This window comes from Haliaeetus leucocephalus, unplaced genomic scaffold, assembly GCF_000737465.1.
Source record: "Haliaeetus leucocephalus isolate CR32 unplaced genomic scaffold, Haliaeetus_leucocephalus-4.0 Scaffold151, whole genome shotgun sequence".
In the NCBI taxonomy this organism is placed as follows: domain Eukaryota; kingdom Metazoa; phylum Chordata; class Aves; order Accipitriformes; family Accipitridae; genus Haliaeetus; species Haliaeetus leucocephalus.
Window position 1 is genome coordinate 5938259 of NW_010972587.1, and position 24603 is coordinate 5962861.

General features: G+C 40.0%; 1 protein-coding gene across 3 annotated transcripts in view; it reads left to right on the forward strand.

The window, feature by feature from the left end:
- NAV3 (neuron navigator 3) overlaps nt 1-24603 on the forward strand; it is a 274517-nt gene that overhangs the window by 205399 nt on the left and 44515 nt on the right. For all 3 annotated transcript variants that reach the window (XM_010561819.1, XM_010561817.1, XM_010561818.1), the window contains exons 13-20: nt 511-643; nt 3930-4206; nt 6321-7026; nt 8586-9074; nt 15557-15598; nt 17924-18084; nt 19948-20136; nt 22601-22653. In XM_010561819.1, coding sequence (XP_010560121.1) covers nt 511-643; nt 3930-4206; nt 6321-7026; nt 8586-9074; nt 15557-15598; nt 17924-18084; nt 19948-20136; nt 22601-22653 — 2050 coding nt within the window. The remainder of the gene's footprint in view (nt 1-510; nt 644-3929; nt 4207-6320; nt 7027-8585; nt 9075-15556; nt 15599-17923; nt 18085-19947; nt 20137-22600; nt 22654-24603) is intronic.

Here is a 24603-nt window from a genome sequence, read left to right on the forward strand (position 1 = left end):
ATTGCACCCACTAGACAAAGGCTGAAGACAAGAAAATAAAACTTTTGGCAATACTGGCTTCCTGCTGACAGTTGATTAGGCTGCAGAAGAGATGTTCCTTTTATTTTTCTGTAGCCTGGAAATCCATCAGGTGTTCTCCAAGTTATTAATAATGCTTTGGCTAGCAATACCAGGTAGGTTTAATGGATTTCCCTGCCAGTGTACTGAATGTGTTTGCAACGAAGCATGAAACAACCTGTTTTAATGACTTACACTAGTGCTTGCTTAGACCTGATGTTAATTTTTTAAAAGGCACCTGAGTCTTTCATTAACTGAACAAGCAACCACTCGACAGGGAGTGAATAATTAATTAAAAAGTCTGAAAACTAATATTTGTTGTACATTAGGAAATATTACTGAAAATTTTCTGGTAAACCTCTTGAAGAATAAGTAATCACATCTATTGATTTTGAGATGCTTTCTGTCTATTGACATGCAGTATGTAAAGTAGATGTGCTCCTTTCTCTGCAGCTGGGATGACAGCAGCTCAGTTAGTAGTGGCCTCAGTGACACTCTTGACAACCTCAGCACAGATGATTTGAATACCACCTCATCTGTCAGCTCTTATTCCAATATAACTGCCTCTTCAAGGAAGAACACTCATGCCCAGGTGAGTAGCTTTTCATTGCCATTTCTTGCATCACCCTGCAAGCGTGCAGGTTACCAAAGAAAAGAGTTCAGTATCAATGCCTCTGAAACAAATGAAATATTCATATTTTACAAACTCCTCTATTACGCTTGTGGGCAAGAAGCCCATGGACCCCACTGCCCCAACCCTGACTTGTGGGCTGACACCTCAGACGCCCCGCTCCGCACCCCACGGCTGAAGGTGGCGGCTGGCGAGACCCTGCTCTGCCCACCCTTGGGGACGTCCCACTGCTCCCAGCCTCAGGAAGCCCCCACCCAGTCCCTGCTGCGCCCTAACACAAAAAAACCCACAATATGACTGGATCTGTGATGGGTAGATTTCTACTGACTTCATCCCATTTAGAGTATCTCTTTCAACAGATAGCACAATTTAAAATAAGATAGTTTTTGTCTTTCACGAGGTGACGCGTATCAGGGAAGAACTACATAGGCTGTACTGTCCTTTCCCTGTTCTCTCCACTGGGAGAAAAGAGGCTCAGAGAAGGAGCCCAGAGGTGGCAGAGCTTCTCTTCTCCCCAGTTAGGTCCGGGAATGAAAGCGTCCCATGGGCCCACAAGCTGGTCTCAAAATAGAGTTCTGAGCAGCATACAGCCACAAGCTATACACATATGAATAAATACATATATAAAGCCTTTGTGCTAGGTATCCCAGTATTTCTCCCCAGCTCCCCTCAAAATTGCAAGTGATGAAAAAGACTATACAGAATGCTTGCAGGGCTCAGTTCCTCCCAAAACAAGAAAGAAAAACAGAAGAATTAGTCCCAATAGAAAATCTTCTCTGCCATGTCATCTCCTGTTTACAAGCAGGGAACTTCAAGACTGAACACTCAGCACAGAGGAAGAGTTGTTGCCTCCAGTGATTTGATGTCAAGCATTCAGGACACAAGACTGACACTGCCAATTCCATTTAGACTCCTGCAGGCAGCCAGAGAGCTGTTTTGTAGATGCACATTGTGGCAGACTTTGTCAACAGGAGAAAAACACGTATTTATAATTTCCCCCAGACAATAGGGAAATAAAGTTACTTGGGAACGAAGATTACTTTAATCTCCAGCGGGACAGGTTTCAGACCGATGTTATACTCATGCAAAGATACTCGCACAGATGCCAGCATTCTTCAGCCCTTACCATTGCCTCTCCCACCCCATCAGGGTCTCCCATGGGTGCTATCTGGAGATCAGCCTCTTCCCTTTCTCATCAACAGTGATGGCCAGCTAGTCCTGGCTTCCTTGTTGCACTGCATCATCATCGTTATCATCATCATGACTGGGAAATCTCAAGCTGACTATTTAACTCTTTGCGGGTTTTTCATTTGAGCGATCTCATGTTCTAGCTGCTCGACCAGATACCATTTGCAATTTGTTCAGTGACGGACAGAGATGCAGCACATGTTCCAATGTTGCCTTCCCACCAGAGCTGCTTTATGTTAGGAAGGCTAGGAACAGACCTTTGTCAGGTCTGCCTTTACCAGCCAGATTAATCAGAACACACTGTACTCCATGCTAGCCTGCAACCTCAGTCAGAAGCAGAATATGTACGTATTTTGCCAGCCATATTCAGGGAACACAGAGATCCCTTTTGCAGTCTTTTTAAGTGATCGGAACAGTGCAAGCTGGCTATAGCCTGAGGCAGAAATGGCATATTTTGTTGTTTTCTTATTAAAAGAGGATTAGCATTGCTTTTTGTATCCCATAATGGTGAAGAGAGGATTTTAGAAAGTATTATTCTTGCCATTTCTTGGAAATGATGCAGTTTGCTTTAAAAATATATAGCTATGAACCATTCATTCATGAGAAAAGCTTTGGGAGCGTTACACATGTAACAATAACACTAACGAACACTCTCTTCTGAAGGACCCTGCAACACTTGTGTAGATGTTTGCTTGGGCTCTTTTCCCATCAATCCTTACCCAAAGTCTGTGCTAGCATCTCCAAAGCACGTAGGAAGTTACAGAAGTGCAGAGAGCTTTTGCGTTTTGTACACCTCAAATGACAAATATGTAAACAGCGACTGATTATTCTGTCGGTCATCTAACCGCTATTAATCCTACTTATGACAGCAGTGCCTAGGAAACAGCCACAGAGGGGTCTCTGTGGAGACGGAGTTGTGGCAACACAGAATAACAAATAGCCCTGCCCTGAACGCGATCCAGTTTGCAGTCCTGCTTAGGCTGGCTGTATGAGGATAAGGCTGTGGTGGTACTTGAAAGCAGCACCACTTTTTTTGCTGTTAAAGAGGAGCGGAGGTGAGCAGGACTGGTGGGACGATGATGTGCAAATAAGGCTCGAGGCTGAGGTCGGGAGGCTGCAGGAAAACCCAGGAGGAAGGGTCACAACAAACAGCCTGTCAGCACAAAGAACTGTGCCTTGTCAAACACGGAGGGTAGGGTCAGTCTCCAACATTTTCATTTCTCCAGCGTTTTCACGGCTTCTACGCTGTCTGTCTTGTTGGGCCGCTCCTTGCAGAACACCCTTATCAGCACGGCTCAGGGAAAGAAGATGCCACAGGGGTGTGAGGTCCTCACTGGGGCAGCTTCCACGTGGCTCTGAGTTTCAGAGCAAGCGTGACCCCGGCTGGTTACCTTCACCCAGCCGGTGGGTAGTGCTGGCGTAAGCCTCTCTTCTAGCTGCTCTGCTAGCTGATACAGCTAGAGTGAGTTTCTTGTTGGAAACAATTCATTTCCCTGGAGGTGAAGCAGTAGAAAAGCCATCAGCTGTAGCCCTGATAATTTTGCCGAAGGTGGTGTCCTTGCTCGCTGGTGGCACAACGTACTGGGTGCTGGTGGAACAATATTCCTAACTCGGTCAGTAGAAAGCTTGGGTAGGAAAAGGCAAGAACCCAGACTGAGGTGATTTTAGGAGTATATTTAGGAATTCCCTTATTCAAGCCTTTAGTAAAACCTCTCAGCACAGTGATTCATTTGTGAAATTCAGAGGGAGTTGAGGAACAGTAGGGTATCACCACTGATGATTAGAGTAAATTATGTTTCACCTCATTATGGCTTATGTATGAAGGAAAGAGTTGAAATCTTTTGAAAATAAAAGAAAAAAGAAAACCATCTTCCCCAAATGGGAATGTTTTTAAACTTTTGGGATCAGGATTCTAATGTTTTAGAAGTGACGTTTCCATGGCCTTTGCTACAAATAAATCAATATGCTTATTCTCCTCCCCTCCTGTGATTTAAGAAATCAGCAAATACCAAAGATGCTGAGACTGACCATTTCTCATGCAAATCTCTTGTAGCTGAAGACGGACTCAGAGAAGCGCTCAGTTACGGACAGCGAAACCTGGGGCAGCACCGAAGAACTGAAGAAACCAGAGGAAGACTTCGACAGCAGCGTAGACGTCAGTGGCAAGTGGAAAGGTCTTCCCTCGGGGCTGGCCGAAGAGTCGGAGAAGGGGGGGCAGAAAGCATCGATCTCTGTTTCACAGACCGGGTCCTGGAGGAGAGGCATGACGGCACAAGTAGGAACAACTCAGTCCAGGCACAAAGCAGGAACAAGTGCGCTCAAGACCCCGGGTAGGAAACTTCTGTAGTTCAGATTACGGCATTGAAAATTAAGGCTTTATACTTGGAATTGATCCATAAGCAGTAAGGAATCTTTAGTGGGCTAAAAATAGTTAATGGATATTATAAATGTGTGACAGACATGAGGAACTGTAAGAGTTTTGGTAGTTCTTCTCATAAATGACTGCAAGCCAAGCCCGTAATAATATACTAACTTGTTCATCTCTCTGTTAGTTTGCTACACTGCATACTAATAATTTATTAATCGCACAAGAATGTATCCATGACAAAAACCGTGATTGCATTTTGTTTTACTATCATTTGAGTATGTCCACTTCTATTAAGGAATTCTTAAAACTATTTCTGGACTCATCTATGCCTTATCTTTTTTGCTCTAGAAAACCTGTACCTTTGAACATTGAACATACGCCTAGAAATGGCCAAAGATTAGAATTTGAGATAAAAAGATTAACATTCAAGTGAGGGGGACTCAAAATAAGTGTTTCTGAACTGAAGCTGAATTGTCACATTCCAGATACTGTGGGTATTCTATAGACCACTTTTAAGAGATAAAAAATTGTAAAAGATCTCTTTTTACACACTTTCATCAGTGCTAGATGACTTCTTACCTAATTTTGAAAGGCTTCTCAGAAGTGGTAATGACTTTGCAATGTAGTTTTGAAGCAAAAATTATCAGTTCTTTGTAGGACCTTTGTCATGTCCTGACAAAATACTGCATGAGCATGCTTTGACCCCCAGTTGTAAAGGCAACTAACAAAGATCTCCTCAGAATAAATTCAAATCCTTTGTGAGCCTCTTTTGTTTCTTTGCAATTTGGAACTGCTAAGTATTGGTCAGCCTCTGGTCTGTAAGATTCCTGGGGAGCATTGCCATGGGCAGTGCTCGTACGGATGCAGAAATGACACCCCTGTAATTCCAATTAAAAAAAGAGATACTAAAAGGTTTACCACATGCCAGGCTAAGTTTCCCAGATCTGTTTTGCTGAAGATGAGCAGGTAGCCACTGTGCAACACGGAACTGAGGCCTTAATTTTTTAAGCATCTACTAATAGTCTGTGTGTTCACCATGTAGGAGTCTGATCCGTATCTTGGCGTGCGCATGTGTTTGCGTAGCATAAAATGTGCATTGGATAAAGACATGGGTGGATTTAGTTCTGACTTGTAGGTGTTGCTCTTTATTATAGTTTAGTTCTTTAAGAGAAATTAGGCCACCCACCTCTAAACTTCCATAATCACTTGAAAATTGAATTTAAAACTTTATTATGCTGAATATTTGTTCCTTATTAGGAGCATACAAGAAGTGCTTAAAGAGAAATTAGAGTAGAAGAGAAATGGCATTTTTTATCTTTATAAAATAGGAAGAGGGTATTTTCTTTTAAGGTAGAAGTGAATACCTTATTTAAACCTTTCTGAATCTCACAATAACATTCTGTAGAAATATAATATATAGGTATGTGCCTGTGCAGTACTGAAGACGGCCTCTCAGAAAATCAAAAATCTTGAGAAGATATCAAGGATATGACAAAGACTATTAACTCATGTAACTGATATTGTTATAGATCAAGAAGATTCATACCATGATAACATAATCTCTCCCTGATAATTTTGTGTAACTAAAACCAGAACAAACTTAGTTATAAGCTAAAAAAAAGTAATCAGTGAAAACCAAAGAACTCAATAAGTACTGCTAATTTCTACATGTGTAATTAATGTCATACTTCTGGAAATGTTAGTTGCATGTCATGTTTTACTTTCAAATATTATTTCTTACATATAGAAATACTATTAACAGAAAAAAAAGCCAAATAAGATCCCTTATAGTTCATTCAGGATAATTTTCTACAGCTATGTTCTCCAGCTATATATGATACTGGAAGTTCTCAGGAGAATTTCAAGCTTTTAATACGTAATGCCTACCTGTAATGTATCGTACCTGCTACTGACTGCTGATGGGGGACTAAAGACCAAATTGGTCTGTTTTCTTATGGTAATTTTTCTATTTGTGTATTTTTTCATTTTGAAATTGTAACCATATAGCATTAAAATTAGCTATTGAGACATCACAGCTTAAACACAAGTGACCTTTTCAAATACACTTTTATTTAGGAAAAACAGATGATGCAAAAGCTTCAGAAAAAGTGAAAACTCCCCTGAAAGGAGCCTCCATCCAACGTTCTCCATCGGATGCAGGAAAAAGCAGTGGCGATGAAGGAAAAAAGCCTCCCTCTGGCATTGGGAGATCAACTGCTACGGGGTCCTTTGGATTTAAGAAGTCCGGGATGGGATCTTCTACCATAATCACCACAAGTGGAGCAACCATCACAAGCGGGTCGGCGACTCTAGGAAAAATGCCAAAATCTTCAGCCATCGGTGGGAAGTCCAACGCAGCGCGGAAAACGAGCTTAGACGGTTCCCAGAACCAAGACGATGGCGTCCTGCACGTCAACTCAAAGACGACTCTGCAGTATCGAAGTTTGCCTCGCCCGTCGAAATCCAGCGGCAGCGGGATCCCCGGCAGGGGCGGCCACCGCTCCAGCACCAGCAGCATCGACTCCAACGTCAGCAGCAAGTCTGCGGGTGCTGCTGCCACCAAACTGCGAGAGCCAAGCAAGATCGGGTCCGGGCGGTCCAGCCCTGTCACCATCAACCAGACTGACAAGGAAAAAGAAAAAGTGGCCGTGTCCGATTCCGAGAGCGTCTCGCTGTCCAGTTCCCCCAAATCCAGCCCAACTTCGGCGAGTGCATCTGGCACGCCGGGACTTAGGCAGCCGGGATCCAAATACCCAGATATCGCCTCCCCCACCTTTCGAAGGTTAGTGCTTTTCTGTGAATTCCTGAAGTTGCAGTATATAAAGCAGGGATTTTCAGTGTGTTGAAGTACTGGGCAAAAAGCCTTTTCAGGGCATATTTTGCCACAAACAGAACCGAGTGCAAAAAACTAAAATGATGATATTTTTTCACACAACACAATTATTTCTCTAAGATCTAAAGACCTTCCCAGACCTGAAATGGCTGTTCCTCCAGCTTTGAGCATTTTAGGTACATTCCCATAACAACAGTTTGAAGGCTAGAAGAAGTTGGACTCGATGATCCTTAGGGGTCCCTTCCAACTTGAGATATTCTATAATTCTAAGTTCAGGCACATGAGAAATTCCCTCTCAATACTCTGATAAACCCCCAAAGGGAGGAAGAACGCAGTGTTCAGGCACGTTCTGTTGCTGGAACAGGCGATGCCATAGTGTGGTTGGAGAACTGAAGAGCTCTATAGATTATAATAAAGTATTTGCTTTCACGTTGTTGGCAGCTCCAGCTACAAACGTTTCATTATCTTAGCAGCTTTGTTACATCTTTCATCACAAACATTAGCAAAGCTAAATTTCAATTGAAAATGCCCTATTGTAACGTTTCTGAAAGTATAAATCTGGAGGAAGTATAAATTGGGATGGAGCACTTGCAGTGCTGGAGAAAAAGCCAACAGTGCCCTCTTGTGCCTAGTTACCAAAACAGCATCTCCGGGCTGCTGGGGAGCTGCAGCTAATTTTTGTGGGCTTGGTAATATGTAAAATAGATTCTTATGTCATTAGCCATGCTTCCTTTACATCACGATAAGTTTTGCATTTATTTCTTATTAATTTATGAGCTGCACCTTAACTGCAGCTTAAAATATTTCCAGTAAGACATGAAGTCATCACGTGACCTTTTATTTCAACAGTTTTAGAGGATTTGGGGTTTATTTTTTTCATCATCACTGTAGAATTTTCTTCTCTAGAATTGCTGGAAGCAATTATGTGAAATACACCTCTGTCATGACTGCCCTTGGAGACAAACTGAGCCCATTTAGCTCCCGTGCAGTTTATTCTGTCTGAATGGTTACTACCTGACCGATGACCACATGACCATCTGAGCAAAAGAACAGCGAGAGGGAAATTTTTACACAAATACTTAGATGCTTATTAAACTATGAGGGATTTTGCAAGTGTTTGTTGCAATCGTTTTAGCTGATTTGAGAAGCGAGGGGTTTAAAAGCTAATGACTTAGCCATGGGAACGCTTAATTACTGCATTTGGGTGAAAGTGTAACGTGTTTAAGCACCAATAAGACAAAAATGTGATTATTTTACCTCTCTCTGGGAGGGTCTGTATATGCAAAGAGCACATGTGAACAGGAGTGAATGAGAGCTGTTGCTAATGAAACAAGCCCTGATTATTGTGATATGGTTAAGTGAATTTAATTTGCGATGCGATTGATCATCTAGGTAGGCATGATTTTAGTAGCGGTAATTAAAAATGTGTAGTTTGGCTCTTAGGATGTTACGCCATGAATGTTTAATGTGGCTATCGGTTTCTCTAAAGCTATTTGTTTTACATTTAGGTTGTTTGGTGCCAAGGCAAGTGGTAAAGCTGCCTCTGCACCCAGTACTGAAGGTGTGAAACCCACATCGGCAATGCCCAGCCCTAGTACCACATTGGCACGGCAAGGCAGCCTGGAATCGCCATCCTCGGGCACAGGCAGCATGGGCAGTGCAGGTGGGCAAAGTGGTAGCAGCAGCCCCCTCTTCAGTAAACCTTCGGACTTAAATGCAGATGTTGTAAGCTTAAGTCACTCCTTGGCTTCCAGTCCCGCCTCAGTGCACTCTTTCACGTCAGGTGCTCTTGTGTGGGCTGCAAACCTGAGCAGCTCTTCAGCGGGCAGTAAGGACACACCAAGTTACCAGTCCATGACTAGCCTTCACACCAGTTCCGAGTCTATTGACCTTCCTCTTAGCCATCATGGCTCTCTCTCTGGACTGACAACAAGCACTCAGGAGGTTCAGAGCCTGCTCATGAGGACTGGAAGCGTCAGATCTACTCTTTCGGAAAGGTGAGCTTGCCTATAGATACAGTGACCACGAAACCAGTGAGAGGCAAAAGGACAGGAGCCCAAAAAATCAACCCTCCACCTGTTTTCCTAAAGGGACACTGTTTAATTAGCAGCTTAGTCCTTTATGTAAAAAAGGAAGGAAGGAAGAAAAGAAAGCTGAAAGGCACTGGATGTGGAATCAACTGCCTTTTAAGGTTGTACAAGCACTTTTTCGATCTTGAGGTGTTTTGGTTCCTTTGTTCTGGAGAACAACCAGAGAAAAGGGTAAAATTGCCCAATTAAAGGCAAACCTGAACAGCCACACAGTGATTCCTGCATGCTGGATCCTCCCGCTGTCCCAGCAATTGGCAGATCCAAAGCTGTGTCACTGCCCTCTCACTAACAAATCGTCTCCAGCGGTGGGACCCCACCAGTTTTCTTCCCATTAGCTCAAAGCACAGGCAGAACTGGTGGGCCCCTGCCTTCAGCTGACCAGTCTTGCCTTAAAATACTCAGTCCTGACAAGTTGTTTCTTCCATGGCAATCATTACACAGATCCTTATGAAAATGCAGTTTCACTGGCAGAGAGACAGTTTACAAGATGAGACCCTCGCTATATGCACAGTCCTGGCAAGTGTCTGGAACAAAGAAAAGCAAGAAAGGGTTTTCCTCTGTTTGCTCTATTAAAGATCTTTTTGATATGTAGATGTTTTACCATTTAAGTTATATTATAAAGAGGTGCAACTACCCTGGCACAGTTGTACCAAGATTATTTTTTTTTTTTGTGAAACATTTATTTGACTTTTTCAAGAAAGAAAAAAATAACCTATGTTAGGCAGTAAGTAATTTTCACTTCCTGTGAAAATTTGCCAGATTTTACAATGAAATTCTTCTCTCACTTGGGGACTGAAAAGTCAATATTAAATATTTCATCAGCCTTTGATCCAAAAAAGAAAATTGTACTGACTCAGTCAGAAATATCTTAAATGTTTTAAGGTTAATCTTAGTTGTTTAACAACACAATCATTTAAAAGAAAAAGATCCTTTATATACAATGTTAAGATTTTTTTTTCCCCTTTATATAAACCCAGAGATTTTTCGATACCAATCCTTTCTATGGAAAGATTTCACTTTCAGAGAATCAGCATTAAAAAACAAAACACAAACAAAACCAAAACCCTAAACAACTCTTTGCCAAATCCAGATGGAAACTCTCCACACATTTCATTCTCTTATGTCACATTCATAAGTATTACTATATCAGCTAAAATCACACCTCTTACTAACATAATTATAACACTATAAAACATATGTGTGTACCAATATAATGTATGCTAGCACCAACAGTTAAAAATACGCTGATATCTGAGAAATTTGTAATTTGCACTGTGCCTTTAATTTTTAAATGTAATTTGTATTGTGTGTCATGAACTGAATGCGATGATATTTCTTAGAAAGTCAATTATTAATATTTAGCTTACAAAAACTTTCACTAATTTTTAGTGCTACGTGTATGGATGGTGAGGTCAATAGAATGATGTGGAAGAGTATGAATTTATGCCAAAGATCATATTTACACAGAGGATGTTAAACATCACATTTAAAATGTTAATTGTTTGGCATGAGCTCCTGAGCAACCCCCACTACTAATACTTTATGTATTTGTTCAGTGACTTAATTTCAGTGGTTCCAAATACTTTTGCCTTTGGCAATATTTTTAAGTTTCAGATTTGTCCATGTGGGGATATTATGATTGAGTCCAGAGAGAGCCATTTATCATGTTGATCTGGCCTCAAAACAAATATATGTACCTAGAGAAAATGGTGTCATTTCTTGAATTATAGCCCCAATAGGATTTTTGCAGTTTGGTTTTTCTGAAAGGTCTGTTACAAATGCTGTGTTATTTCTAAACTGGTTTATACAGTAAAACCTACATGTAGCAAAGTATTTTTTCCCAGCAAAAGCATTGGTTTGCAATGTTAGAGACAGCTATGTTTGGCAACAGATTATGTCCTTTTTTCTTTGTAAACTCAGGTTATATTTGAGATGCCTCTGGCGATACTCATTATAATCTGGCATGGCATAAGAAATTATCTGCAAAGAGGCTTATTCTTTTTCTTCAGTCACTCTAGAGCTTGCAAAAGACTGAATGAGCAGTCTGTATAGTGAGATACACTAATATAGAGACAAAATCAGAAAGACTGAAGCAAAAAACGAGATACAACTAGCAAGTGACATAAAGTCTGTGCAGAGAAAGCCTAGGGAAAACTAAAAGAGAAGAGGGAGCTAATCATAGATGACACAAATAAATAAGGGTTTGCTTCATCGAAGCATTAACTGCAATTTGATAGCTAAATATCACTAATGGCAAGCATGCTAAGAGGGAGTGAAAAGGTTAAATATTACTCCAGTTTACTGGTCCTGATGAACTTTTCACTTCCCTGCTCCAGACAGTCTGAAATAACCCTGCAGTCATTAGGACTGAAGAAGAGCTTTCAAAGGGTCTGTGCTGAGGAAGGAGTGAGGAGGAGGAGGGCTGAGATAGAGGATGAGGGGATTATGGGCAAGGCTGCCTTGCCTCCGTTCCTGGAAAGATACAGAGGATATTAAACAAAATCGGTTAAGTAACAAATATCATGGGGTTAGTCATTAACAGTCTTTCAAATAAGACTAATTTAATTCATTTGCAGGAAAACAGGCTTTGTGAGTAGAGGAAAGGCATTTTGTAGTTACAATAAGAAATCCTGAACTTAGAAAAGCTTTAGGTGTTATTTCAAATAACATTCTCATAATCAAATGAGGGAAATAAAAGATGGTGCTTGACTGGAGAGTTATCAAGACTAGTAATCAGTGGTTGGTTAGCCTGAAGGGATATAACAGGGCAGGATATATTTGCACAGACACAAAACGGAAAATGATGAGGCTATTTTGCAGAAAGGAGACAGTGTTTAAGGGGTTGGTGTAGTGCCATTGCTGGAACAAAGCATTTTCCCAGTATTTTGAAAATGAAAGTATCACATGTAAGTCTTAGAAGGTAGTTATCCCATTCTGCTTTTTCATGGTAAGTCTTTAATTTGAAGACTTTGAGAAATCGAGTTTTAGGAAAGATTTTATGCAACTGGAAAGAACACAGAAAATGAGACCAAAATCTCCGGGTATATCCATGTTTCCTGCAAAGGACAGTAGACATTGACCACCTCCAAAAAAGCAGTCACCTGCCATAGAGACAGCAAATCCATAAGATCTCTGCTACATTTGCCCACACATCCCTCCAGGGATGATCAGACGTTGCCCACCCCCAGTCATCAGGCTACCCCCCAAGCAATGGTACAGCAAAAACACAGAGCTCCCTGGCAACTGCTGTACTGATACAGTGTCAAAGTTTACTCCAGCCAAATTTTGTGTCATTGGATGAGATTCTTTTGCATTGTAATAACTAGAAAATAGGTTCAGTAAATACCAGCAAAACATTTGTTTTTTCAGAAAAATTTGCGTCTCCCTAAGGACTTTTGCTGGTTTTGCGCTAGCAGTATTTATTTAGACAAGTCTACTTCTGTTGTCATAGCAGTGTAACTCCCTATGTGTAGTGAGGACGCTTGTATTTTATCTTACGACAATTTAGAGGGATTAAAATAAATCATACGGGTATTTACACTCTAAAATAAAACCATCTACTGGGGTTAATTGGTGAAATATCAATGCTTTAATTGATAAAATTTTCCAGGTGGACACATGACCAGTAGTTCTTTTGAACCCTTAATTGCTGTTGGGCATTGCAAATTTGTGTCTTTCTTCTGCCTGGTCTGAGTGACACAGCAAAGGATGCATAAAAAATGCAGAAATATAGGAATTAACAGTGATCTTATCAGCAATGATGGCTGCATTTTAAGATTAGCAGAGTGGAAATGGTTTCTAATTACATGACTGTCTTGCTCTGGTTTACTTTAAAAGAATGTTTAGTTCTGAGGGCCATGAAAGTGCACTGAAATCCACTTAAGCTCTTAAAGACTTTCAGTTGTTTTAAATTATCATCATAGTTGATGGTTGTGGTTTGAAGGTGTGAAACAATGCATCATGTATCAGATTTTCTTGTGTGCTCAGCCATTTGTAGAAACTCACTCATATCAGCTTGGCCCAGCCTGTCCTAGACTTCCCTAGGTGTTTCTTAGCTTGCAATAATTTGTTTTATTCCCTAACAACTCTGCAACAGTTAGATACAGCCCAAGGATATGGCATTATGGCCCTTTCCCAGGTTAACCTCAACACCAAGGGCAGGTAGGAAACTGAGAACTGTAAGGCTTCCTGTAATTTCCCCCAGAGAACTTGCAGACGGTTTCAGCAATGCAATATAAACAAAAGGGGACAGAGATACAGTGGGCTTGATAACTTCAGCCTACATCAGCATGCATCTTCCTGCAAGACCGCTTTTTGCCATTGACATGGCAAAGGAAAACATCAGGAATACTATCATATTCTCATCTTCGCTTTATATTGGTATTTGTTTTAAGCCAATGAGACAGATTTCCATGTATGCATTGCTTCTTTCAGGAAGGGACTGACTTTTTTTCATATCATCTTTAGAGATCTTTTGAGCACTAAGGTCAGTTCAGTTCTGTTTGCCTGAAGTCCAGTTTCTGCAGAAGTATTTTGGTGGAGGAATGCTTTCAGATACTAAAAGGTTATGGGCAGTTATCGGTCTGAATTAATAGTTACATGGAACCATCGTTAATGGTTTCATGCAATCATCTGAAATCTAGGAGCATCTTTGCAAGATTTAGTATTTTAAAACCCAGAATGGATGTTTGCTACACTCACTTTTATGCAGTTGCAATATCTCCATGCTCATGTTGAGGAATGTTCACCCCTATTTCATTTGAGTATCTGAATTCAAAAGTTTTTTAGCAAAATCCTATGGTCACTATTAGCCTAGTTATCTGACTGACTTACAACTTTTGGCTTGTGGATTGCTTTAAAGGAGCACTGATTGGCTCCTTTAGTTTTAGATAATGTGCTATGGATTATTTTGAAATACATAGAACTTCACGTTAAAGTAATATTAGAAAACATATTGTTCATTAAGATGTTTGAAGTATTTGCAGAAGAAACTGGTGTTGTTATTATGATCATATTTGTTTGTTTTGAAATTTAGAGGTGCATGAAGGTACATAAAGGAACACCAAGGCCCCATTCTTCTCTGTAAGGAACTAAAAAATACGTGAATCATGCATTCAAATTTATGTTGTCTTTTTACCAACCATTCTTAATCCTGTTAGTTACACTAGGAGCAAAATGCTGAAAACATAGTCCTCGGTCTGATAGAGGACTACTCTCATATGGACCACGATAGCTGGACCTCTGCTGAAATCCTGCTAAGTTTCTCCTTCCATTTGCTTTCTCTCCATGCAGAACAAGGCCCTGCTTAAACTAGTAAAATTACCTATAAAACTTTCTGGTGGTAAAAGTGCTTTACTTCCATTAGTCCGAGCTCTAATGGTAATGGATTCTTAACGCCAACAGTGTTTTCACTGCCTTTACCTACTTGGACCAAGGTTTCACGACAGCAGGGCGCCCAGCACCCTCAACACAATAGAAAACAACCTTTAATAACGGCGGGAGAGTTTTCTTGGGTAGGGAGGGTCCTAAATTACTGTTGCTCTTAGAGGTGTGATTATGATATGTAATACAGAAACTTTCTAAAGCCATTTTGCAATTTAATCTGGTGACACTAAATTATGTTCTTAAGGGAAAAAACATTGCAATGCTTACTTGATGATAACTAGTTGAAATTCAACCCACACTAGTCAGGGACCGATCTACCAAGTCTTCATGAGGAAATGCCAAATGACACTTATTTGAAGGAACACTAGTGGGTGCCCTTCTAGTGATGGGGTTTAAATTAGGAAAACTGATTTCCCATAACCAGCCACTCTGCCAATGTGTGTGCATGAATATGGAACAATGTGGCTCTGGTGCTGCTTTTCATTGTCGCCACCATCACCTTTCTATGTGAGCCCAAAAAACAACAGAAAACCAAGGGTCTGTATATTTAGCACGTATCTCTGCATGCAGAACTGTCATTTGGCTTCTGGCAAGGCCATGCTGCCTCTTAGCAGGTGCCACAACCTTCATTTCTTTCGGAAATCTATTGGTATATCACAGGCAACTGTGAAAAATAAAGATTCATACTGTGACCATATGATTCTCGCACAGATTGCAGGGTGAAGCTGTAGGAAGGTTAGGAATGGTAAGGAAGGACTTCCTTCTGACTTGGACAGTCTCCAAATTACTATTGACCCAGCCCAGAGCATGTCTAGATGAAAAATGGATGTGCAGCAGTCCATGTCCTATCGTCCCCTCCAAAGAGTCGGGGATTTATCGTGAAAGATATATTAAAAAGCATTAAATGACCTTCTGTTATGCACACAAATCTAGCCCTTTAAAATTTGTAATTCTGAACAGTCCTGTTTACTGTATGTCCTTAGGGATTTTTTTTGTTTTAACAGCACGCAGCTTGACAGAAATACACTACCCAAAAAGGGATTAAGGTATATATTTTTTTGAGCATGACTGCTGCTTCTCTCTTTTCCTGTAACCTTTTCTACGCTGTCTTTCCTTTTCTTTCTCCTTTTGTTGATCCTTTTTACAACAGAGTTCTTGGTATTTAGATACAAACCAGAAAATGTAGATTTTTCTTTCCAAGTCTGCCTAGTGAACAAACTTCCTTTCAAGATATATCATGGAAAGGGATTACTGTTAAGGATAGCTTCCTTATGCAAAGCATCTTAAAAGGCATTGAATCCTGGAGAGCTAAAAGAACAAGATACTTTTGCAATTCAATGGGACTAATTGTTGAAAACATTGAGAAAAACAAGGTTTTGGAGGTGGATCTGAATGTGAACTCTAAATGCAAACACTCGTGCAATTTGAATTGAAGCTCTACTAAGGGTAGGGCTGGAAAATGCTAATTTTAATAGCCAAGGTTTGTAAGTATAAAATGAGACTTGCTCCAGCTAGTCTTTCTTGGTCCCTATCCAGCAATACTGAGAGTCCAACTTTGCTACTAATTCCCCACTAATTAGAGCTGTCTTCATCACAGAACACAGAAGTCATCCACCGTCTTCTCCACGCCGTGGTTAAAAAAGGGGATCATTAGGTAACTTGTCTAGTCTCATTAGGCATGGAAGCCTATGTCCCTAATCCAGGAAGGAGATTTGGCAAGCAAGGATATATGTGCATGCACACAGACACTCTGCAGCCTTCCAGTCACTGAAATTACACAGTTAAATCTCTTGAGTTATTGATAAATAATATTTTACAAAATTTTAGGTTAGTGCTGAAATGTTGTCGCTAGAAAGCATCTCCTGCACTAGCTGTTCCTTAATAAGAATTTAATCAAATTTCCTGTTATCCCAAAATGATCATTTGGGATTCAGAGAGAATGGAAAAGGTGGAAGACATGAAAGAGGCATGAAGGGGACCCTGCCAGGGTACGATGGGATGATTGAGGTTTGTGGCTGTACAACTGTAATGGTGGCTGAAAGCTGAAAGTGAAATGGAGTGGGAAAAGAGCTTATAGGCATATAAGCCTGATCAGTTCTCCCAGAAAGACCGACAGTTTGATTTAATGTGCGGAGATCCCAGTCCAAGACCCAGATCTTGAATTCTCATTTTGCCATCTTTCTGATCTGATAACTACTGGGTAACTCTGCTCTACCACATTTATAAGCAAAGATCATAGCTGCCTTTTTGAAAGGAGAAAGGAAGTAAATATTTAATCAGGCCAAGATGTTTTAATGCCGTGAAATATTATACAAAACCCCAAGCAAAACATGAGAACTTACACGTTCATTTAATCTGCTTTCTAAGCAGAAATACTTGTGCCTCGCAAGCCTGAAGCCAGAATATCAAAAGCCCTTTCTGCTCTGCTGTTTGGGGAACACTGATGGCTCATGACAGTGGTGAAGAAGGTGCTCATTTCTCAGCAGGAGATTGTGCTGAATGAAGCAGGCTATTGCAGACATTGCTGAAAACAATCTCTTGATTAAGACCCACACTGCCTGCACATGTTAATGTTGAACCGCTGCCAGAATTGCCCTTCTTCCAGCCCAGCCAAAAGAGGCTGGGCCAGTGAGTTACCAGTTCTCCCTCTCAGCCCATGTGTCAAGTTGCACTTGTTTTATTGGTTTGCCATAGGAAGCAGTTGATGAATGATTTGATTGCCAGACTTCTTCCTTCCAGAGAACTTGTTTCTGCTAATTGTGGATTTTTCCTGTCCCTTTCCCTCCCCCCAGTTTGCAGCAGGACACAATCCCAAGTAGCATTCAGAGCGGCAGACCACATGTATGACCATGAGTAGCTGTCATTACCGACGCAAACTCCTTTTTCAGAGTTGTTGATCTGTTTCACTCCTATCATCTAACCAATTGCCCACACGATCTGTGGCAGATATCATTTTGTAAGCGGCTACTCACATTTCTTGCCTTCGAGTCTGTCCATTCCCCACCCTGGCCATACAGCTTGCGAGCTTTTGCATCAACCTGTATGTACGCTTCCTATAGCTTTGAAGTCCTTTCCTGTCAGCTCAGTTGTCTGTCTTCTATGGTTGATCACCATATCTCTTCAAAGGAAGGGAATGCTGTTTTGGGGAGGGGGATGAAGAGGAAAGGGGTTGCAAGTCCTGTACTTTTTCTGTTGTAATAAGACGGTAGATTTTACCTTGTTAAAATCCCTGGCGATAGTCACTTGACTAGACTCAATGCTTTCCAAGGGTTTTGTTCTATCTAACTGGTGACGGGTATTTATGTGACGCATGTTTCTTTCCAAACCATCACCTTGTGGTTGTTTTGAGCATGTCAGCTGTGGTTTTTCAGATACACTCCATCATCCCGGCAGACGAGTCAGGAGGAAGGCAAGGAATGGCTACGCTCCCATTCAACTGGAGGCCTGCAAGACACTGGCAGTCAGTCCCCGCTTGTTTCTCCTTCAGCTATGTCTTCATCTGCAACTGGAAAATATCACTTTTCCAACCTGGGTAAATGTTGTTTCCCTTCACCGTTTCTCCCGCTCTAGAATAGAATCATAAAATTCAACCGTTCATATTTCTTCGTTTGCCAAACTAGATAGTTTATTTTAACACTTCCATCACCATATTGTGGTACCTCACTAACGAAGGGAAACTCAGGGTGTTCTTCATGGAGTAGGCCAGGGTACCTCCTGTTTTGCACACAGAAAAAAAGCACAGATTCTCTATGACTTGCCTAAGGAGAAGAAAATCTGAGTCAGGACTGGAAATTAGCTTCTAGTTCAAAGCTACTCATCTTTTAGGATTCGCAATCAGTAGGATTGTGATTTTAGTGAATGTCAACCCAGACACTAAACATTGCTTTTTTTCCTATACATAGGTTTGCTTTGAGATAGGCCTTTCCAATGCATTTCAGTGGCTGGACCTGTCTATAACCACACTGGGCCCAATCCAAATCCTAACCTGAATTCAATATAATAATTTGGGATGAGTCATATTTCAGATATTTTTGATTACAGGTCAAGGTTTAGATTTGGTTCTTCTGGATCTTGTTTCAAGTTAATCCAATGCAAATTTAGTTTCATTAATAATTTTATTTTTCTTTAATGCTTAGTAGAAAACCATTTATTTGCACCATGCTGGACACATACCTAGGTTCCCGAGGAGCTTTTGTGTTTTAGGCCCTTACTGTGGAACTACCAGCAACCTTTCAAGCACTCACACTTCCCTCACTCTGTCACAGCTTATGGCATCTGTAGGTTACAATCACTCAAAAGGAATTTGATCAGACATACAAATGTTGCTCTTATTACATATGGGAAAAGAAGTTGAACAAAGCCACTTTTAAAACCGAAATTGGATCCTGGCTAGGCAAGCCACTGCTTTTGATTTCCTCCATGTACTTGCAGTAGTTTTAGGCACAGCTCTTTTTAAGCAGTGTTTCTTTCACTCTATCATTTTCTGCTTACAATTATCTTCTTTTTCTTTTTGTTCATAGTTCTTGTACTCACAACAGAGACCAATAAGATCGGGTGGGGGTTAATTTATTTCCTCATTGTTCTTTGCTTCTTTCCATTATCATAGCCCTATGGAATAATTTGCTCTCACAACACAGCTGCTCTGGTAGTTTATGACTTAAGGCACATCTTGCATGATCTAAAATAAAAGTCCAAACACTGAGGCTGAATTTGGACAGAAAATTAGATTTTTCTTCTAGGCGCTGTGTTCATGTGGTTGACATGAACCATAACCAGGCTTTCCTTCCTACTAGCAAACAAACTTTGCAAAATCTTAAAGTAGGTTCATCAAAGCTGTTCTGGATTTCCACCCTGAGTGATCGGACTACTTCTGTGTAGTATGACAAGATTCAACTGGCCTGTGCAGGAATTTTAACCTGATATAGTGGTAGGTGCTGTAGAAAATCAAAGGATAAATATGTCTTGAATATGCCAATAAACTTTGGTCTTAACAGCAGTTGGTAATATAGGTATATAACAATAAAATGCAGATACTGATTTATTAGAAGACCTGCTTATAAAAAATACTTATGACTTCTTACTCCTTCTTAACTTTTAACTTTTGAATCTCTCCCATTGATTTTCTGTCTTGGGTTGTCAAAGTGAACAAGTGTGTATTCAGACACCGCTGTTAGTGTTACCATGTGTTTTACAGGATTAGTCTCATCCAGCTCCAGCTCCTTGGAGATCATCTGCTTTACCTTTTTGTGGTGGCTTTGTATGTAGGAATAAAAGCCTTTCATTTTCTCAACACTGTAAAGTGCACCTTACCATACTAGTCCTACATTACAATTTTATGCAGAACCAAAATTCATTAAAAGGAAATGTGCTTCATTAATAAAGCTTTGTATTCCAGTGAGTCCAACCAACCTATCTCAGTTTAACCTTCCTGGACCCAGTATGATGCGTTCAAACAGCATCCCTGCACAAGACACTTCTTTTGATCTGTATGATGACTCCCAACTGTGTGGCAGTGCTACATCCTTAGAAGAAAGACCACGAGCAATTAGTCATTCAGGTTCATTCAGGGACAGCATGGAAGAAGGTAAGACTGAGTTACTATTTGGATCAGTGAATAGGCCCCAAAATAGGCCCTCAAAATAGGCCTCCAAAGTGTAGAAAAATTTTAAAATATTTCTTCTGCAACATAATAACTTAAATAATTTTGTGAAGCTTTTTTTTTAATTTTGTTGAGCTGGACTCACAGGAATTCCTTACCCTAAAACATGGAAAATATTTCTTTCACACATTAATATGTAATGTTGTGTATGCCATACATGTATAGATCCTTTAACAGAAATTTTGGAGGAAAGGAAGCCATGGAAAATTATTTTATTCTTTTTGCCCCTAAATTTGAAGTGTCTGAGCATACCTTGACACCTGTGATTCCATGCTTTCTTAGTCCTGCTTCTGTATTTCCTTTTTTTTTTTCAAATGCCAGTGCTACTTAGTATCCCCTTTCTTTTGTAGTCATTTCATTTCCCCGCTTTCCTACAGCCTCCTACAGCAAACACTATGTGAATTTCTGTATTTAAACTCTGTCATTTAATCTGACCTCACTACTTTCTTTATGCAGATTATTACTGTTGGTCTGGTTTCTTTAATGCTATGTACAACACTTGGAATTTGGGGAATATTTTTTGTTTTGGTTTTTGTTCTTTTTTAACCACAGAGCATGTGACAACTCCTAATTAAATGCACTCTAGCATTTTCTTCTGCCTGACATTTCTGGTAAATCTAATTATTTGCAGAATTCCCATAAGCAGAAAGTTCTCTTGTTAATTAAAACAACAACAAAAAGCCAAACCCCAAAATTAAACTACTAAAATTTAATGGAGATTCATTCTATAACATCATCTCATCAATCATCCTTACTGCTAAGTGATGACAATATAAATGGTCTTTATAATAAGCAAATAAAAATGTCTTCCCCTAGCCCCTAAGCTCATCATTATGAGATAAAAGGGGGGAAAAAAGTCCTAGATGTAATAACGGACAACTAGTACTTTTGCTTTTCAATGCCTTCTTCTGCATTTTAGACGCTATGTCAGGCAGACATCTGGGTATGTAATCCTAGCAGTAGGGTGCAGGTCAGATCAAGCTGTGAGTTGTCAGCACAGAGAGGATGGCTGACTGCACAGAAGCAGATCACATAATTCAAGGACAGAGGTGACTACAGACCCTTTGCCGAGGAACAGGAGAATTATCAAGTGAAACACTGGAAGAATAATAGAGAAAACAAGGCAAATAATTTATGCATAGAAAAAGAGGTGTTAAATCTAGAATTCCAGTAATGGGTCACCAGTGGCTTTGATGAGAGCTTTTTCATTAGTCATGTTTCGTATCCAGCTGGAGTGGATAACCATGATCAACCTGAGTAAATGAAAGTCAATGCAGCAATAATAAACAGTTTTCAGCAGTTTATGGTCATTAGAGATTAACATGAAATGATGCTGTTGGAAGGCCAAATGTATTTTATTTAAGATAGGAGCTCTGAGGAAGGTTATCCTGAAAGAAGTGAGGTAATGGGTAGAGCCACTGTGTACGAGAGCAGAACGGGAGTTTAGCTGAAAGATTTAAAGCAGACTGAAACCCAAAGATAGATTGAAAGCGTCAAGGTTTCAACGGTCAGTGTACCACATCTTTGTAAGTATTTGTCCACTTACAAAACTATATTTAAAGTCTATTTGGCTAATCCAAGTATTCTTGTATTGTCAGTTTGGCATACAGATGCCAGGTAGGTATTAAAGCAGAATAATTTATTTACCAAACCCCGGCAGATTAGAAATATTAAACAAATTTCTTTTGAAACAAAAATGCAAAGAAGTAATGAAATAAATAATCTTCTTCAAAATTCTCTTGGTGTGTCCTTCCTCAGGAGACTCATCAGAAGCAGAAGGGGCAATTTTGTCTCAGTTTAGTCTTCACTCGCCATTTTCAGAAAGGCCAGGAACCCCGTTTTTTGAGTTGAAGTCCTGCAAAGTTCACTCGGTGCTCTTGAGGCTGACTCTACTGACGATTAGTGGAAATATGGCACTACCTCTTGCAGTAACCCCTTCACATAGACTACAAATAAATGGGTCTGCATTGTGCTGAGGGGAGAAACCAGCTGAGCAAAGCCTGGGAGCTCACTTCTGGGAATATGAACTGTTTTGCAAGGCATAGTCTCATTAAAATCAGTTTGCTCAGCTTTGGACAGATGTATAAATAGCTCAATTTCTGGTTTCTCTAAAGAGTGTATTTATCAAGTGATTTGTTGTCAAAACAACAAAAGTGATGCTTGGTTTGCTGGGAATAATACTGAATCTCACTGGCTCTCCTACCCCATACACAGGAAAGTGCTTTTTCTGTATAGAACAATCATTTTAAGTGCAGGAAAAAATATCAATAGCTTTTCTATACTTTGTGGAAGATTGGTTCTCATTTTAAAAAGATGTTTAGTTATTGAGCTACATGGGGGACGCTTTATGCTTTCATCAATATTTCATGTTATTTTCCTTTTTTTAAAGTACATGGGTCCTCATTATCACTTGTCTCCAGCACATCCTCTCTCTACTCTACGGTGAGTATTGACATTTTAGAAAAAAGTTCTGCCTGCCTCTGTTCTTGTTCATTGTTCTTGAAAATTTCAATACTTCGAGGTTTAGGAGGATTAAAATTGTACTGCAATAAAGCAGGAACATTTATTTTCAACTTTGCTATTACTGTCATGTTATTTTAGAATACATTATTTTCATCTTTTTATGTAACTTGCTTAGAACTGTTTAAAATCACCTAGTGTATGTTTTAAAAGCTAAAAAGAAGGTAATGGTCTAGGAATCTCTCTTTAAGGGGGGCTCCTTATGCTATTGTAGTTAGTAATTTTGAGTGATTTTTTATTATTTTCAGCTAGTTTTCTAATTGCACAATTTACAAAGTGTTTTTGTTCTGTCACTGTTTGAAGTACACTTCTTGAAAAACACAAGATTGCTTCAGGGTAAGGGAGATACAATTTGCAGTTTAAATGTCCACTGATCTTTGTTGCAAATGACAGCATTTAGATGTTGTTTCGAAAGAGAAGAGTGTCTTCAATTATTAATCTTAGTTAATTAGATTAATTAGATTGAGTAATAATTGTATTCTAGCTCAAGCAGAAGTTCTGGGGTTGATTTTTTTTTCTATTTTATTGTTTTGGTATCTTTTATGAGATCTTCTGCGTAATTTGTTGCTTCAGTTATTCTACTAACAAGAAATGATCCATATGGGGGGAGTTAAACATGTTGGGACATTCCCTTGCTGATACGCAACAGTTGCTTTGCAACCTATTTGCTAACTACAATTACACGCTGTAGTAGCCCTTTTCCACGGGAGATCAACCCACTTACCTGCTTTCATACCAGGCACTCATGAAGAGTCTGTCTCCTCTCCGTATTTTCAGGTGTTGAATAATGTCAGCTGACATCCCAGGAATGACACGGACTCCCCTACCCAGAACCAACACCATTCTTGCCTGGGAAAACCGAGCCCATGCAGTCTGATACACTTGTACTGTTTGGTAGCCCTATCTCAATGCTAAACTCATGTTAGCTTGGAAAGTAGGTTGCAGCTGTGCACAACATCTACTGCAACGGTGCCTCTCCTAGTCCTGCTCAATCGTTAAAATTTCTATACAAGTGCATGTCTAAAACATCAGGTACACACACATTAGGTTTGTCCAGGCCCTAAGTAGCAAGTTGCAAGCAATTCCAGTCCAGAATTGGTTTTGGGGGGTAGAATGTACATGCAGTACATACAGACAGGCTGCACGTGAGGTATGACTAACATTCAAAGCAAAGCTTCTCACTGAGGTTTCTGGAGTCGAAAAATCTTTACTACTCTTTCCCTGTCTATGAGACACTATGATCAGTTTGCATGGGGGGGTGTCCAAAATTATAATTCCAGCTTTGATGCCAAATTTTAGAAGAATGTTATGAAACTGACAGATGGTAAAAATCAAATTATAAAGTGACACAGGATGCTTTCAGCATCCAAAAGCCACTAAGTCTGAAATATCTTGACTCTAATGTTGTGTAATGTAGCATGGGTTTACTAATACTTTCTATTTATATAACCTGCTATCATTCAAGATTACAGAGTATCTTGGAAATACTACCTAAACTCCATGATATTAAAGAACAGTATTTTTCCTGCAAGACAAACTTTAAACTGTTTCCCCAAGTTCATACTGTAAGTGGAATATCTTCTGAAACATCTGACTGTGAATTCACACTGCAGCTAAGCCCAGCTCCTTAGGTTATTGATTATGTCAACAAGTTAATGGAAGTTACAGAAAAATGTGTAAAGGGCAAAAAAGGAATTAGTATGACAAAATTACTAGGATTGATCTTTAGGGATGATTTTTGATCAGAATTTCTTCTGCTTGATCCCTCTTATCCTGAGAAAAAAGTTTAAACTTTTCAGCAATTCATCAAAAGATGATGCACAAGTGGAGTAGAGAAACATGAGAGGTTGGCAATCAGTATGACATCAGCTG